Source organism: Anomaloglossus baeobatrachus, chromosome 6 (assembly GCF_048569485.1).
Source record: "Anomaloglossus baeobatrachus isolate aAnoBae1 chromosome 6, aAnoBae1.hap1, whole genome shotgun sequence".
Lineage (NCBI taxonomy): Eukaryota > Metazoa > Chordata > Amphibia > Anura > Aromobatidae > Anomaloglossus > Anomaloglossus baeobatrachus.
This window is the reverse complement of record NC_134358.1, coordinates 146,016,277-146,032,664: the sequence shown is the minus strand read 5'-3', so window position 1 is coordinate 146,032,664 and position 16,388 is coordinate 146,016,277. Positions and strand designations below refer to the sequence as shown.

The following is a 16,388-nucleotide window of genomic DNA, read 5'->3' as shown; positions in this document are numbered from 1 at the left end:
TAAGAAGCCCCAATCAAAGAAATGAAAGCTGTCCTGCAGGCTTCAGGCTGCAACAGTGTCAGTACAAACTATCTATCACTATTTCAATTAATTGAAATTCAAAGGCAGGAGGCCCAGGAGGACCCCACGGATGACACAGAGACATGAAAAAACTAGATTGCAGTTTGCCAAAATGTATGTGGGTAAGCCAACATCATCTGGGAATGTTTACCACAATGGAATAGGCCTAAAAAAAAAGAACACATTACCTACATTCAAATGTAGTGCAGGTTCAAAGATGTTTTAGTGTTGTTTTCTGCCTCTGACACTGGGTGCCTTAACTGTGTGCAACGCACCATGAAATACAAAGATTACTAAAGGAATTTAGATCACAATGTAGTGTCCAGTGTCAGAAAGATGGGTTTGTTTCCTAGGTCATGGGTTTTCAAGCAGGACAATGAGCCCAAACATACTTCAACAAGTACCCAGAAATGGATGGAAACAAAGCGCTGGAAAGTATTGAAGTGGCCAGCAACGAGTCAAGATCTAAATCCCTTTATACACCTGTGGAGAAAATTTCTGTTGGGAGTCGGTACCCTTCAAATATGAGAGACAAGGGGCAGTTTGCAAAATAAGGGTGGCCCAAAATTCCAGATGAGAGATGTAAGAAGCTTGTTGCTGGTTATAAGAAGTAGAGCTGAGCAAACCTGAGGTTCAGTGTTCAGTGTTTGTACAAAAAAACCCAGAGTTCTGGTGCTTTACATATGCAAACCACTTTCACTAGCATTGCTGTGCTCGGGTACGCTCAGTGCTCAGCCAAGTGTGAGCCACTCGCAGTGTTTGAACGGCTCGCACTGGGGGTAACAACAGCAGGATCAGATGTAGTGTGCATCAAACTAAATAAAATATAAAAACTTCACCTACCCTTTCCTGAAAGTGCTCTGTTTATGGTTTGCTGCATGTGGGCGAAGAGCCAAACTGCCCAATTAATGACTTCCATTGTGGTTCAGGTTAACCCTCAACTGGTGAGGTGGGATTTTTGTCACGCAACTGGTGATGTGGGGCTTCCTATAGTCCAGTGTTTAGAAATCACCAGTTTTTACAGGAAATGCAAAGATCACGTTTGTTTTAATCGTTTTCCTATTGGCGATTGATTACACATGAGTATACCAAATTTTTGACACCCACAAGTGTCGTAAAAATGTAATAAATTGATGATTCATAACAGTATTTTCCAATCAATGCCAGCTGAACAAAAGTCTGGGTCCTAAACCGAATTTTATCTAAAGTCCGCCTCAACCCACCAAACGTCCATGAGTCCGCTCATGTCTAATAAGAAGTGATTGATTGCAGTTTTTTATTCCAAAGGGTGTGCAACCAAATATTAATTTGAGGGTTCCGACAATTTTGTCCAGCCCATTGTTTGAATTTTGTATGAAAACATGTCCGCTTTGCCCTTTTTTCTCAGTTTTTTTTGTGTTGTTCCAACACACACACACACAAAGGAAATACACATGTGTATAACAAAATATGTGCAATAATTTTCTGGGAGAAATACTTCATTCTGGAACAATTTCAAGGGTGCCAACACTTTTGACTATGACTGTATAAAGTACAAGCCAAGGTTGGTAGATAATAACGCTAATATAAGATATGCCCATAATACAGTAGCCCATCCTGCTGGAATGGCGACAGCCCAGATGCAGCAGGAGAGACTTCTAAATAGGTATGTGAACATTTTATATCCATGTCATTATCTACTAATTTTGGCTTGTATTTTATATAGATTTTCATAATTCACTTGTTAAATATTTCTATTTATTATCAAACATTTTACATATTTTTATTTAATAAAGCTTTTTGACATTTTTCTTATATGTATGAGGCTCATTATCAGCTTTCATGTAGCATGTGTGTTGCTTTTTAGTGTTGTCTTCTATTAGTCCTTTGATGTACATGCCCATGTTTTTAAGTCCCTTGACTGTATTTTTTGTAAATAGTCTGCATAGGTGTGCACCAAATGGTGTCCTTTAAGTGATTTTTTTAATGTGGCGCCCCTGAGGCTTCCATCGCCACAGGAACATTGCACCCCAGCCAGAGGTGTGATGTCCCATCCTGGGTAAGGAAAGGAGTGAACGCTGGTCCACAGACAAATCTGCACTACACCCATTATTAGGTACACACAGGGACCAGGGACAGTGGCAGCAACCCTCCCATGCTGCATGCTGGGAGGGGCCGTAAGACCCATCCCTGCTCCCATAGGGTGGTAGCTTAGCAACTGGGGGGTGGGAGGAGCCACCCGAGAGCAGAGTAGTAAGAAAGGTCAAGTTTAGAGCGTGAGTTGCAGGCAGAGAGAGAGGAGGTAGCCTGAGAGAGGAGAGCTGAAAGAAGTGCTCTAGTCAGTCAGGAGCAAGAAGAGGAAAGTGACGCTTCCTGGTGAAGACCCTGGGACCCAGTAGATCCAGGTGACACCAAGCAGAACAGAAGGGATTCCAGGGCCACAGACAGCTTTCAGGCTAGTGGCCTGTTCCACAGAACAATCAGGTGGAGGGATCAAGCTGCACACAGGGGACGGTCCCTAGAAACTGGAGGAAGAGATGTCAATTCCAAAAGGTAAAAACCGAGGCCCAGGGTCGTTGCAAGCACCCTGGGCCACAGCCCACAGCAGAACCTCTGGAAAGAGGGTAGAACACCCACTAGGAAAGCCCCTGGTCCGGAGTCTGTAGTGGAGGCCAAGCCAGGTTCATCCAGTAAAGGCAAGGCTTAGAAGTCAGCTGAAGAAAGGAACACAATAGAGGGGTGCACAGGCTTTCGCCCCCAGAGCTACCCAGGATCGGCGGAGGTCCCTGACAGTGGGTTCCAGCAGTCCAACGGCACCAGTGTGCACCAGCCAGGAACTGTGAGTAAAGACCTTGAAACTGCACCCCCTGGTGTTGTCTCCGTTATTTCACTGCATAGACTTCCATCACTACATCAACACTTACAAGTACAAACAGTTGCCCCGGGGCACCGCTCCACCTGTGGGGAGCAGGACCATCCAAGCTGCCATTCCACCAGCCCCGGAGGCCCCATACAGCAGCGGTGGCTTAATAGCAGCAAACCACAGGTGGCGACACGAATAACATAAACTTTAATCACCCCCAACACTGAAGCCATATTAATTGACTCCCACCAGGGTCACGGAGTCGGGCCCCGCCACCACTGACGACCCTCAGATTAGTCTGGCCCGGCACCGGGTGTCCCATAGCCCTGGGGTGGGCGAGTCATTAACATTATATTCAGTTTCCTAATCTGTTGATGATCAACTTATTGGGCTGCACCAACCAGAGCCTCCCAGGCACTGTTCAAAGGGGTGTACTATTTTCCTTTACTGTAAATCTCCCATATAAGAAGGACCCACAAGTTCTCAATAGGGTTTAACTGGTAAGGAAGGGGCCATATCAGTATTCTTTCATCTTTGGCTAGCCAAGCAGTGGAGACTTCAATGCATGTGATGGAGCATTAACCTGCATAGAAATCATGGTATTCTTGAAAGGTTGCAGACTTTTTCTGGTTCCACTGCTTTAAGATTGTGCCTTACAAAACTGGCAGTAGATTTGGGAGTCGATATCAAGCTCAGCCTTACCTCGGCTAGGTCTCTGACCACTGAATAACTTGTACTTCTGGACACTCCAGAGGTTTCAGTTCTGGAAGTGGCGCTGGTTGGGGAATACAGCTGGAATAGCAGAGGCTTCTGATCTACCATAGCCATTTGCATATAAATTCAGTCTCCAATTTCTCCGTAATGAAGGAACAGACTGGCCATCTAAAAGTATTTCTGGACTTGTCATTGAAAAATCTACCTTATTTTTCGGACTATAAGGCGCACATAAAAGCCTATGATTTTCTCAGAAATTGAAAGTGTGCCTTATAGTCCGGTGCACCTTGTATATGAATACAAGCGAGCATTATGCCTCCTGTTAAGAGACATACTTACTCACCTAAACCGGTCGCTCCGGTGCTGGTTTTCCAGATGGGCGGCGCTGTTCTCCGGGACCGACCCGTCCTCTTTCGGCCATCTTGCTCCTCTGTCTTCTGAAGCCTGTGTGCATGACGCGTCCACGTCATACACACTCACTGGCAATGAGGTCCTGCGCAGGCACACTACAATATCGTACTTTGATCTGCCTTGAGCAGGGCAGATCAAAGTGTGCCTGCGCAGGACCTCAGTGCCGGTGAGTGTGTATGATGTGGATGCGTCATGCACACAGGCTTCAGAAGACAGAGGAGCAAGATGAATGAAAGAGGAGGCACTGGTCCCGGAGAACAGCGCCGCCCATCTTGCCAACCAGCACCGAAGCGACTGGTTTGAGTGAGTAAAGTGTTTTTTTATGTTCTACAGTGCGGCCTGCACTCTTATATACAACATGTTAGCATGCTGTACATAAGAGCAGCGTCGGACTGGCTACCGGAGGAATCTCCAGTAATGCCGGGCCTGGATTCAGGTACCTGCATTGCACTCCGAAGGTCTCACCTGAGCTCCGGAGTGCAGCCTAGACTGTACCGTGAGCACCGAGTGATTAATTCCCCGGGGACTGCGGTTTATTTCATGACAGCTGCAGACATCCCGGGCTGATTTCCGGTACTCTCACCTGAACTCCGGATTGCACCCCGGACTTTTCGCAGCTGTCATGAACGTAATGCGCTGCGGCTTATAATCCGGTGTGTTTTATATATGTACCTAGGACCTTAGCAGGCTCTCATTGCTAATGCACCTTATAATCCGGTGCGCCTTATGGTCCAAAAAATACGGTACATGTGCACACAAATAGTTTTTGTGTGAAATCCTGCTGACAGATTCACTTTAAATTACTAGCACACCTAATTTCATTATGCCATAAGATAAATTACATTTTTAGCTACACAGCGATAAGGGTTTGGTTGGAAAAATGCTAAGAAAATATTAAAAATCCTTCCTATACTAAACATGGCATCCAGATGACATTTAAGTCAGGTCACTAGTAAAAAGAAATAACATATCCAAAAGATATTGTAACATGGATGACAGGTTGGATCCTTTCAAACCATTCTGTGGGTCATCATGCTCTAAGGATAAAGACAGCCCAACTGGATGAAATATTTTATGGAGTAAGACATCAACCTTACCTTGGGCAAAAAAAAAATAATGTTTTAGTTTTCGCCATAAGGATGCTGCTATCCTACCTTACCTTGTGTACAATTGCTACAGAGGGGAAAACTGGTGAGAATTCAGAATATGTCATATACTACCCACATGTAGTGTTGTTCCTTATATATAACACAGAGCTCATTATTCTGATTCATTATTCTGAATAGTTAATTGAAAGCTCATCTATTCTTTAACTGAAATGTGGGATATGAACATTACTAAATAATGTTTGCCAGTAGCATCTTTATGGAACTAAAGACACTTCTGAAGAAACGCGCACAACTGGACACTACTGGCTAACACGGTACAAAGATATATTTTACTTGTATCTAAATAATGTTTACAATCTTAATGAGAGTTTCTGAATTTGGGAGCATATGAGGTTATAGTGAATACATACAAATCAAGGTTACATCTGACAGAAGTTATTAATTACCTTACTAATAATTATTTTATACTACCAGCATAAACCCCTGAACAAGATAAAGCAGAAAATGAGTGGTGTATCCTAGTAATGTGTAATGAAAACAAATGTAGCCAAGCCCTGTGATGGGCAAGACTAGATTTTGGTCTGTTCCATGACTGATGATCTTCTTGCCTTGCTGGTGTCTTTCTTGGCGAAGTGGATTCCTTCTACTCATCATTTTGCTTTTGCATTGTTGTTAAAAGGATTAGGTTATTTTTCTTTATTTTTTTTGGCATAGTACTGCTTTTGGGATTAAGAAAATTATGTCTTTAAAATCCAGTAGAAAAGAGAAAGAAAAATTAGAAGATGTGGAAGATGGAACAAACCACAGAGTATCCTCCATGGTGAAGAAGGTTGTCACAGAAACTCATGAAAGTTTAGACTACTTACCTTCTCATAGTGATGCCTATAAGACATGGCGAAAACTGAAGCCCCACAGGTAAAACCAATACTACTGTAAACTGATGTGACTATGATTCATTATAGCAGTAAGTTCTTTTTCAGGAATCGTTTTAGGTCTCATTCAGATGTTTGATTTTCATATTATGTGTTCTATCTGTGATTTTCACAGGTAGAACATGTTGCAATTATAAACCATGGGCTGTTCACATGTCCATGGCTTTTTGTAGACTGTTTGTCCACAAAAGAATAGTGGAGACATGTCCATTTTTGATCCGCATCATGGATCAAAATCACTAATACAAGTCTATGTGGCCATGAAAATCATGGACAATACATGGATGGTATCAGTGTGCAGTCTAAGTGTTGTCTGTGATTAATATTGTAATGAATGTGAAAATCACTGATGATAAAAACTGGCCAAACACTGATGAAACTTCAAAGAAAAACTGATGACACTCAGATTGTTTTTTTGTGTACATAAAAAAAATCTCTGACGTCTGAATAAGGCCTTAATAGCAGCTCATTCCTGTAGGGGCTAAACATACATTAATTTTTTGGTCAGTGTTTCATCAGTATTTGTAAGCCAATGCAGGAGTGAAACCTACAGAGAGAAAAACTAGAATTGAGAGATTCACACCTTTCTTTGGTTTTGGAGCTTCTCAGGGTTTTGAATGATAACTACTGATGAGAGGCTCTGAGCACACAAAGTCTTTTCAGGAGGACTCTGACCGGAATCCGCCTGAAAAGTGCTGAAAAAGCACCATATAAAATGAATATAGTGCACAGCAATGTCAAAACAATATTGTTGTTCACATATTCCATCCTATGTCATTTCTTTTAATCTTTTAATCTCCTCAGTGTTCAGAAACCGTGAAGTGGTTAAAATAAGTGACTTGTTCATATGTAAGATGCCGATTTCACATAGCCAAACACTGAGAAAAGTTGATGTCTGAATAGCCTCAAACTGTGTATTTTCTATTGCTAGTCCATGCTTGTATGCTTTTTTAAACAACTGTTATCTGAAATTTTTGAACTTAAAGCTATGTTAAAATTAGATCAATTATTTGATGTAAAAGTTGTTGACTTTAAATGCTTTTCTTCTTCTGTAAAGTCACCCTCTTAGCTCCACTATAATTATGCTCGTGTAACCGAACAAACCCCCTTCTTATGCCCTGGGCATGTGGAGCTCACAGAAGAAGTCCAATGTCTTAGGATATGGGCGCACGCTGCAGAAATTTTCTGCACCAAAAAACACACTTTGTAGCCGGAAAACACAACAAAAAAGCATGCGTTTTTGGTGCGTTTTTTTCATTGAATTCAATGGTTGGAAGGGCTAAAGAATACAGGAAAAAATGGACCAACAATTGACATACTGCTTCTTTTTTCTGCACCAAAAACTGCAAGGAAAAAAGAAGCAAAGTGTGCACAGCATCTTTGAAATCTTATAGACTTTGTTGGGATAAGGAAAGACATGTAGATTTGGGAACAAATTGTATGATTAACTGCACCATAAACGCATCAAAAGCTGTACCTTGCGCACAGTGCGTAAAACCCCTTTATTGTTCATTTGAGACAATTTATTAAATTAAAAAAAAAACCCTCAGTGCTTGTTATGGACTGTGTTTCCATTCTAAAGATTGTCTTTGTTGAATACCTTTCTCTGAATGTCCAGCTAAAGTATAGAGTTAATTACACAGAGGTCTTCAGCGTAGGACACATTATACCCCACAATGTGTGTAACCATAACTTAAAACATCACATTGTGAGTAAAAAGAAATCTATGAAATGAAAGGAATGACACTATACATTACATTATTAAGACTATATAGAACATGTGTTATGCAGTATGATGATTAGCAGACACTGTGCATTTATACAAGTAATGATACTGTAATGTAATGCATGAGATCGAGGTGCCTTGGAGTCTTTTGTGACAGCAACATATGTCACTTCCATGACCATTGTTCAGTGTAGATCTGTAAACGTCTTATCCTAATAGTATTTTTTAGAAACATTTCTACATTTTCGAGTGACTCACATCTGAAATAAACTGTACCTGGTTGACCTTACTAAATAGACTATTTTAATGGTCTTTCTTTAACCAATGCTCTTGTAAAAACTCTCTGTGTATGTACTATGCGACAGATGTCTACCAACGGCATCCACCATCTAACGAGTATGATGGCATACACTTATGTACATGCTACACACGCTGGCACCTGGGCTGCCTTTATTCGCAGTTGTCAGTCCTTGCAGCATGGGAGCGGTTCTGACATTCCCCGGGTAAGTGGTGTTCTTATATGGTCCTGTTCAAGTCATTATATGAGACCTTATGGTACGATATTAATTTATAACATAGTGTAGGGACCCCCCTATAGAGATTTGCCGTGATGGGGCAGGGGGGCTCAAATCATTGATCAATAATTTGCAAAAAATCTCATTGAATTGTTACAGTAGGAATGAATTTGTGAATTTTACACTTTTTATTTTTTCATTGTTGCATGCCATTCATGAGCAGTGCTGGCTCCCCTCTTCTTTGCACTTATATACATGCTGTATAACATATCTGTATATATATTTATCCATATATATAATTAGATGCTATTATAGTCCATGAGTAACAAATGCTAATTTAAACATCCTTTTTCCTAGTGTGAATTATGTCAAAAGTTTAATAAACTATTAGAAAAAAATAGAGAATGTAACCAGCTAACCATAATAAACTATTATCTTTGAAGTACGGTATATAAACATAGTGAGATTAGTAACTGTGCTTTTGTCCATAGGTCAGACTGGGATCGTTGGGTGATGATGGCACTGATTGGAATTGTAGTTGGCACAGTGGGATTCCTAATGCACCAGACAATAGATACCTGTTTTGAAAAGAAGTGGGAGCTTGTTGAAAAGTTTATCAGTGTAAGTGATTTATCGTTATATTGGACTAATATATTTGTCATCTGATAAGTTCTTACTGACAGATAATATCTGGGGGGATATTCATACTTATCCCCTCCTCCTGTTAGAATTAGCATTATACAATCGATTTACTTTTTCACTAGCAGGACCTGTGCTGAGGTCATACCCATGTGACAAGAAGGGGCGGGGCCTCAACCAACAAAGCTAATACCAGGGAGCAACATTTTTCGGATGCCCCTTCTGGTCACATGGGTATAACCTCACCACAGGTACTGCTAGTGAAAAAGTAAATTCTAACAGGGGGAGGGGATAACTCTGAATACCCCCCAGATATTATCTGATCCTCAGCTGCTGTCACTCAAGAAGCTGATGATTTTATAAACTTTACTTTCTTGCATTTCAAAACCTAAAGATTCGAGCTGACCACTACAGGTATGTAGAGAATCAGCCTGGTGGTGCCAGTATAGCACTGGCTTTAGGTTATAAACGAAAATCCTGGTGATTGGTTCCCTTTAATGAAGACAGATATTCCCATTACTGAAATAGAAGACAGTTGGTGCTTTTAAAATTCTATGGAGAGTGGAACAGACATATTCTATTGCAAGTTTTCCTGAAATGATTCTCTAAAGAACTTTATGGGCACAAACTGTCCTATCCTATCTAAGTAATGGGAAAGTCTATATTCACTGACAACAGATTTTACCTGTGAATTGGAAATTTTGAAAATAAAAGTTCAGTAGAAAAAAGAAGTGGACTTCTCTGATAAAATATATTAGAAAGTTTCATATTTTCACTTGCAGTATTTATTTATTAATTATATATCTCTTTTGAGGGCATTTGTCAGTAGGATCAGCCCCCCTAAGCCGTCTAAATGAGCATGGTGGTAATAGGAAGCTGAATACAATGATACCTTGATATCTGTGATCCAATGTTTTATTCCAGAGAAATCCACGTTTATCTTATATATAAATTAGCTTTAAGATCTATGGGCAGAACACTGCTCTGCATGAGAATCTGCCTCCAGAGCTGATTTTAAAGGAAAGATGGCATTACCAATGTGAGACATGTAAATGACACAGTATAGAACTGAACATTGTCGCTTTCAAGCACGTTTGCAGCTGCAGCTCTTACAGCTTTGCTGTATTACAATACTGACTGCCTGTGAGATAGATGCTTAACCATGTGACGCCTGCCTGGAGCCACGGACTCAGCATCGGTGAAACAGGTGAATAGAGGCAACCGCCCACAAAGCAGGAACCCAGACCCCGCACCCTTTAACCCCTATACAGGGATTTGGAATTACAACAGGGCCCAAGTGATAGCTACCCGCGGAAGACTGCAGTCCTAAGAAGAGCAGTAACCAGGCAGGGTCAAATCCAGAAGGTAGAACAGAGACAAAAATCATCCAGCGGGAGAGTGGTCAGATATCAGGCTAAGGGTCAAAACTGGAACTAGCAGCGAAGTACAGGAACGGCAGGCAGAAAAGTGGTCAGGCAAACAAGCTAAGGGTCAAAACCGGAGCTAGCAGCGAAGTACAGGAACGGCAGGCAGAAGAGTGGGCAGGTAGTCAAGCTAAGGTCAATACACAGGAATACAAACAAACAGCAAGGAACCAGAGTCTAGCAGGGAATTACAGGACTATATCTGGCACCTGCCAGCAGAAGGGAGAAAGCATAAGAGGGGTGTGGTGTCTTCCCATTAGCCCAAGCTGAAAGGTTGCTGCTCCAGCCGGAAGGCACGTACCACCACAGTCAACCAGTGGTACTGCAGGTTCTAGTGAAACCCAGCCTAATAGATGAGCGGAGCCTTTGCCCAGCAGAGCCACTGACTGCTCCCTTGTCCCCAGCGCCGCCCACAAAGGTGACGCGGCGGCATCTGGTGATTGAAGCAGATGTCGACTCCGGTGGAGACGTGACAAACCACCAAAAATACCACCACCAATACGGCTTTTCTTGGTACCTTATTCTTCAGCTCTGAGTAATAAGGGAATAGTGCCCCCCCAGTCAAAAATCCCATGGGTGTCACTGCGGCTCTGGCACCAATTGGTTTTGTAACTGATCGAGGCCGATTAACCTCTCAATCACGATAGAACGTGGTCCCCATTTCACACTATCAACTTCAGCAATCGTAATTGCGTGTGCTGATAGTTGCCATCACACCCTAAAGTCATCCTATGACCTTAGATTATGGTGGCCTATTAGATCTAGCTATGAACAGGGTCTAACAGGCTGTTTCAAGGCAGAACTGAATGGTCTCATGTGCTGCTTAACATGTGTACTACAGTGTATGAAACCAATTATCAAAATAAACAATATTCATATCCCACTGTGAAACTAGATAGAGGACTAAAAAGAAAATTAAAATAAAATATGTAAAAAGTAAAACAACACAAAGAAACCATAAAAAAATCATGAAAAGCTTTTTTACCACTAAAAATGGAGCTTTTGTGTAAAAACAAACATAAAAAGTACACATAATTGGTATTACCATGTTCAAACCGATCCAAACTATAACTGTTAGGTTTTTCTGTACAATGAACACCATGAACACCATAAAAAAAACAAAACAACACAACACACTAACAATGTAGCGTTTTCATCATCATGATTCTCCCAAAAATTAATAAAAAGGAATCAAAAAGTCCATATTTAAAAAAAAAATCTTGGTCTTATCACTTTTACCGCCTGTGAACCACGCCCAAAAAATATATAAAAACAATAACTGAATTGCTGATTTTTGTTCATTGTGCATATGAAAAATCTGAATAAAAAAGCTTTAAAAAAATGACATATACTCCAAAATGGTATAAACAAAATCTCTAACATGTTGTGCAAAAAATAAGTCTTCACAGAGCTCACTGAAATATAAAAAAGCTATAACTCTCAGAATATGGTGATAGAATATATTTATTTATAAAAAACATTTTTACTGTAATAGTAGCAAAACATAGAAAAACTTTATCTAAATCTGGCATCACTGTAATCTACTGCCCCAAAGAATAATGCAATCTTATGACTTACACGAGAGGCTGCTGATAAGTCTTTGGCTTTAACCAGCTAGAAACAAGATAGGATGATAAAACTTTACATTTATTCCACATACTCTCCATTGATGTCAACACACTTCTTACATCGATACTCCAATTTCTGTAAGCCTAGCAAAAAGAAGGATTTCGTTTGTGCCTCAAACCAGGCATCCATAGCAGGTATGGCATCAGAAATAGTGTGAAATTTGTTACTCTTGAGGTGTGTTTTCAGATTTGGAAACAGATGATAGTCAGAAGCAGCTAAATATGGTGAATAAGGTGGGTGGTCAAACAGCTGGAAGCCCATCTCTGTCAGTTTTGCCGTGGTTCACTTGTACAGTGTGAGTGGAGGTGTTGTCTTGCAGGAACAAGATTCCTTTGGACAGCTTGCCGTGCCTTCACAGCTGTCTTCAATTGGTCCAAAAGTTCAATGTAATACCTTTCATTGATAGTGGAACCCTTTTGATGGTAGTCCACTTTGAGCACGCCCTCCTTATCCCAGAACACAGACGCCATCACCTTAGAGGCTGATTTTTGCACCCTGAACTTCTTTGAATGAGCAGAACCACTGTGCCTCCACTCTTTTGACTGCTCCTTGTTTTCAGGGTCATACAAATAAATCCAGGTCTCATCCATAGTGACCAGTCGATCCAGGAAGTTCTTATCAGTCCGGAAACGCTGACAAATGGACCGAGAAGTTTTCACTCTCATGCTTCTCTGATCTGTTGTCAAACATTTGGGGACCCACTTTGCAGATAGCTTCTTCATGTCCAAATGTTCATGGATAATGATACAAACAAATTCATGGGAAATCCCCATGATATCTGCTATTGCTTTAGCTGAAATTCATTGATTCTCCAGTATGAGATTGTGCACAGCATTGATGATCTCTGGAACAACAACCACTCTCGGTCGTCCAGGACGTTCCTCATCATTGGTGCTGAAGTGGCCCGTTTTAAATTTGGCAACTTAGTTCTTAACTGTGGAATATGAAAGGCATTGATCCCTCAATGTCTGCGACATATCACCATGAATATCTTTTGCGGACTTTCCTTGCAGAAACAAGAATTTTATTACTCCTCTGTTCTCAGTTGTTCTGAATATCGCATTAAACTCCGCCATTTTGTTTTCCCGCACGCGTAGAACATTGTTGCCATAAGTAACAAACACAAAATTTTGAAAACATATATTAGACACATGAGGCTTTCATGTGATGAAACATTCGTTACCTTAGAAACAAAAAAAGATCCCAAAGCCAAAGACTTAACAGCAGTCCCTCGTATAGCATGGAAAATAGCACAAAAATAAAACAAAAATACGTTCTTGTACTGCAGCTTATATGTTCATTCTGTGTTCCAAAAATCGTAATAGGGCTTAGTTTACATTTATTTAATGCTCTCCGCTGAATGATTATGTCAGGGCATTCATGTAAATCCCACAAAAATACGGGAGATGGATGCACTTTGAACTGTCTGGTTTCTGTTCTGGTGATGTCCCATCATTTTAGGTGTCATTTTAGCACACAAGTGTGGTCGACCACAGTTATGTACATGCTTAAGAATACGGACAAGTGACATAGCTACTTCCCCCTCAAATAAAAGCTTGTGAAATCTGAGGTCCCAAATCCAAATGCACCCTCCCTTTTTAGCCTTACAGTGCCCAAACTACATTAAGTGGCCACATGTTTGGTATTACTGTAGTGGGGAGAGGCCAATTAACAATTTACAGGGTGCGTGTTTCCAGAAGCAGAAGCTGGGCACAATGTATGGGCACTAAACTGCTATAGTGCAATTCTCCAGAAAAAAGTATGACGTGGATGTTACAAAGTGAAAACATCTGTGGGGTGAGAATAGTCACTGCAGCCATAGATAAGTCATTCAGAGGTGCAATTTCCTACATGGAGTCACCAAAAGGATTGCAACACGATTTTTGCAAATGCTCATATTTGGTCAAGAATGAAGCTTCATGGTGTAAACAGAATTGTGAATGTTCGTCAAAATTTAGTCCCACTCGTCGACGCAGCAATTTCTGTTCATCCAATCCAAAGCTTGTAAACAATTTCAACTCATCCTTGCTATGGGTGAATGTCTTAAGGTGGCACTTCGAATTGTTCGCAAGGCCGATAGAGCACTGGGCCGATTCTTCATCAATTTCATTCTCCATCGCTAAAAAATAAATAATATATGCATTAAAATGGAACAATAGTCAATAACTTTTCATAAATAAAAAGGTTTATAGGTGATTGATTATAATAGACATTGCTAGCAACATTACAACTCTGTAACATGTGATAAGAATCTGAAAATCAAACACAAAATCAATGCATTACGCGCATAAATAACACCATGTTCAGTGGCATTTTTCTTTTCTTAAACTGAGAGACTCCAAAAAAAAACAATGATCCTTGTAGAGAAAAATGTGCTCTTTCTAATGATATCAGAATTAATATATTTTAGGGGTACCCTTTTTGAGAAATTTGACCTAAAAATAGGTAAAATTTGTTTTTTTTTAAGTTTTTCATCATATGTGGGTGTGAATATTTCCACAAATACATATGCTTTGACTGTGATATTGCAGCAATGCAAAGTCATGTAGATGTTTGGTGTACAGGGCAAAGCACCAGTTACTATTGGTTTTTGGTCTTGAGTTATATATGGGCAAAGTTAGGCATAAATTTTATGCAACGCGTTTTACAAGCTACTTTGACACAAAATTGTGGCCGAAATATTGTTTTGTCATAGCCGGTAATAATTTTATTGTGTTTAGCAGCAAAAGTTGAGCTAGTATGCCAAATTTCAGCATCATAGCCAGTATAGAACTCTAATGGCTATGTGCCAAAGTTTGCAAAATCCTCTTAGCTGAAGCCGCAGGCTTGGTGGAACCTCCAGTGAAAGGTCAACAGTGCCCAATGTATTTGATATCTGGCCCTAAAAATTTACAGAACCTCTTTTCAAACATACATGTACATCCTTATAAATTTTCAACAAAATCGGAGAAGGTCGAGTGGGGACGATTTTTAAAACTGTTCCACTTGATGTGGAATGACCCTTTTGGCTCTTTTTTGCTGTTCAGACATCTTCGGGGCTCCGGAAATGTAGCCTGCAGACTATACCAGAAAAATGAGTGTTCCAAAAGCAAAATAGCTATCCTTTTTTAATAGGTCAGGTAAAGAGAAAACCGGTTTAAATGCCGCGCTAAAAACCACTGATGTTGTAGATGAAAAAGATTTCCTTTATTTCATTTCTTTCATTTCTTTTTCATTTCATTTCATTTACCCTCATACCGGGTAAGACCCTATTGCGCTTTTTCCCCCTACAGCTCTACAAGTTATCCTTTTTTAATAGCACTTCTGTGTGGCCAAACAGTAGTTTCTGACAACATATCAGGCATCACTGCATCTGGGATAAAGTGAGCAACAAATTGTGGCGTCCAGTTTCAACTAGTATTAACCCTTGTGTAAGTGAAAGGTTTGCAGCTAATAAAAAAAAAAATTAAATTTTTCCACTAAAATGTTATAGTTCAACATCCCAGTGTTGTAAAATTCTGTGCGGCACCTGTGGGTTTAAAATACTCATTATATCCTTAGATGAATTCTTTAAGCAGTTATGTTTCCGATATGGGGTTACTTGTAGAGGTTTCGGCTGATCTGGCACCTCAGGGACTCGGCTAATGAAGTCAACAATTTATTTAAATGGAATCTACATTCTAAAAGCCAAGTAGCGCTCCTTCCCATCCGATTTCCACCGAGTACTCAAACAAGAATTCTGCTTATGCGACATGATGTCCACAATTTGATCCACCCAAATTTTTAGTCCAAGAATCATATAGTGTTCTTTCCATTCTGGAAACAGCTATCAACCCAAACAGCATTTTTTGACCATATGTAAGATATTGCTGTTTGGTAGAAATCGCATAACAATTTATGGGGTCCATTTTATCCTACTACTGGTACCTTGTGAAAATGATAAACTTTTAGCTATAAAAACATTTTATTGAAAAAAAACAATAATTTTTCATTATAACACCCAAATGTTATAAAGTTCTGTGAAGTCCCTGTCGGTTCAAAATGCTCAACACACCCCTAGATTAATTCATCAAGTGGTTTAATTTCCAAAAATAGCGTCACTTGTGGTTGTTTCTGCTGTTTTGTTACTGTAGAGCTTTACAAATGAGACACTGTGTCTGCATTCTACTCCAGCCAAATTTTACAGTTCAAATACCAAATGGCACTTCTCATCTTAGCCTTGCCGTGCACACAAACAGCAGTTTTTGACCATAAATGGGATTTTGCCATGTTCGGGAGAAATTGTGAAATACATTTTAGGGTCCAATTTCTCCTATTACACCTTGTGAAAATAAAAAATTGGCAGCTAAAGCAATATTTTAATATCAAAAATAGGAGCTTAAGGGTTAATGCCCCATATAGCACACTC

At 40.2% G+C, this 16,388-nt stretch overlaps 1 protein-coding gene and 1 long non-coding RNA gene across 2 annotated transcripts in view; one reads left to right on the top strand and one right to left on the bottom strand.

Moving 5' to 3' along the window:
• The first annotated feature begins 5,760 nt into the window (after positions 1-5,760).
• The window catches only part of LOC142244156 (chloride channel protein D-like), a 265,090-nt gene continuing 254,462 nt past the window's right edge, over positions 5,761-16,388 (top strand). Inside the window, exons 1-2 of the mRNA XM_075316355.1 lie at positions 5,761-6,051; positions 8,801-8,930. Of these exons, the coding sequence (XP_075172470.1) occupies positions 5,876-6,051; positions 8,801-8,930 (306 nt within the window). The 5' untranslated portion in view covers positions 5,761-5,875. The remainder of the gene's footprint in view (positions 6,052-8,800; positions 8,931-16,388) is intronic.
• The window catches only part of LOC142244157 (uncharacterized), a 113,931-nt gene continuing 111,627 nt past the window's right edge, over positions 14,085-16,388 (bottom strand). Inside the window, exon 3 of the long non-coding RNA XR_012724456.1 lies at positions 14,085-14,120. This is a non-coding gene — a long non-coding RNA (uncharacterized LOC142244157). The remainder of the gene's footprint in view (positions 14,121-16,388) is intronic.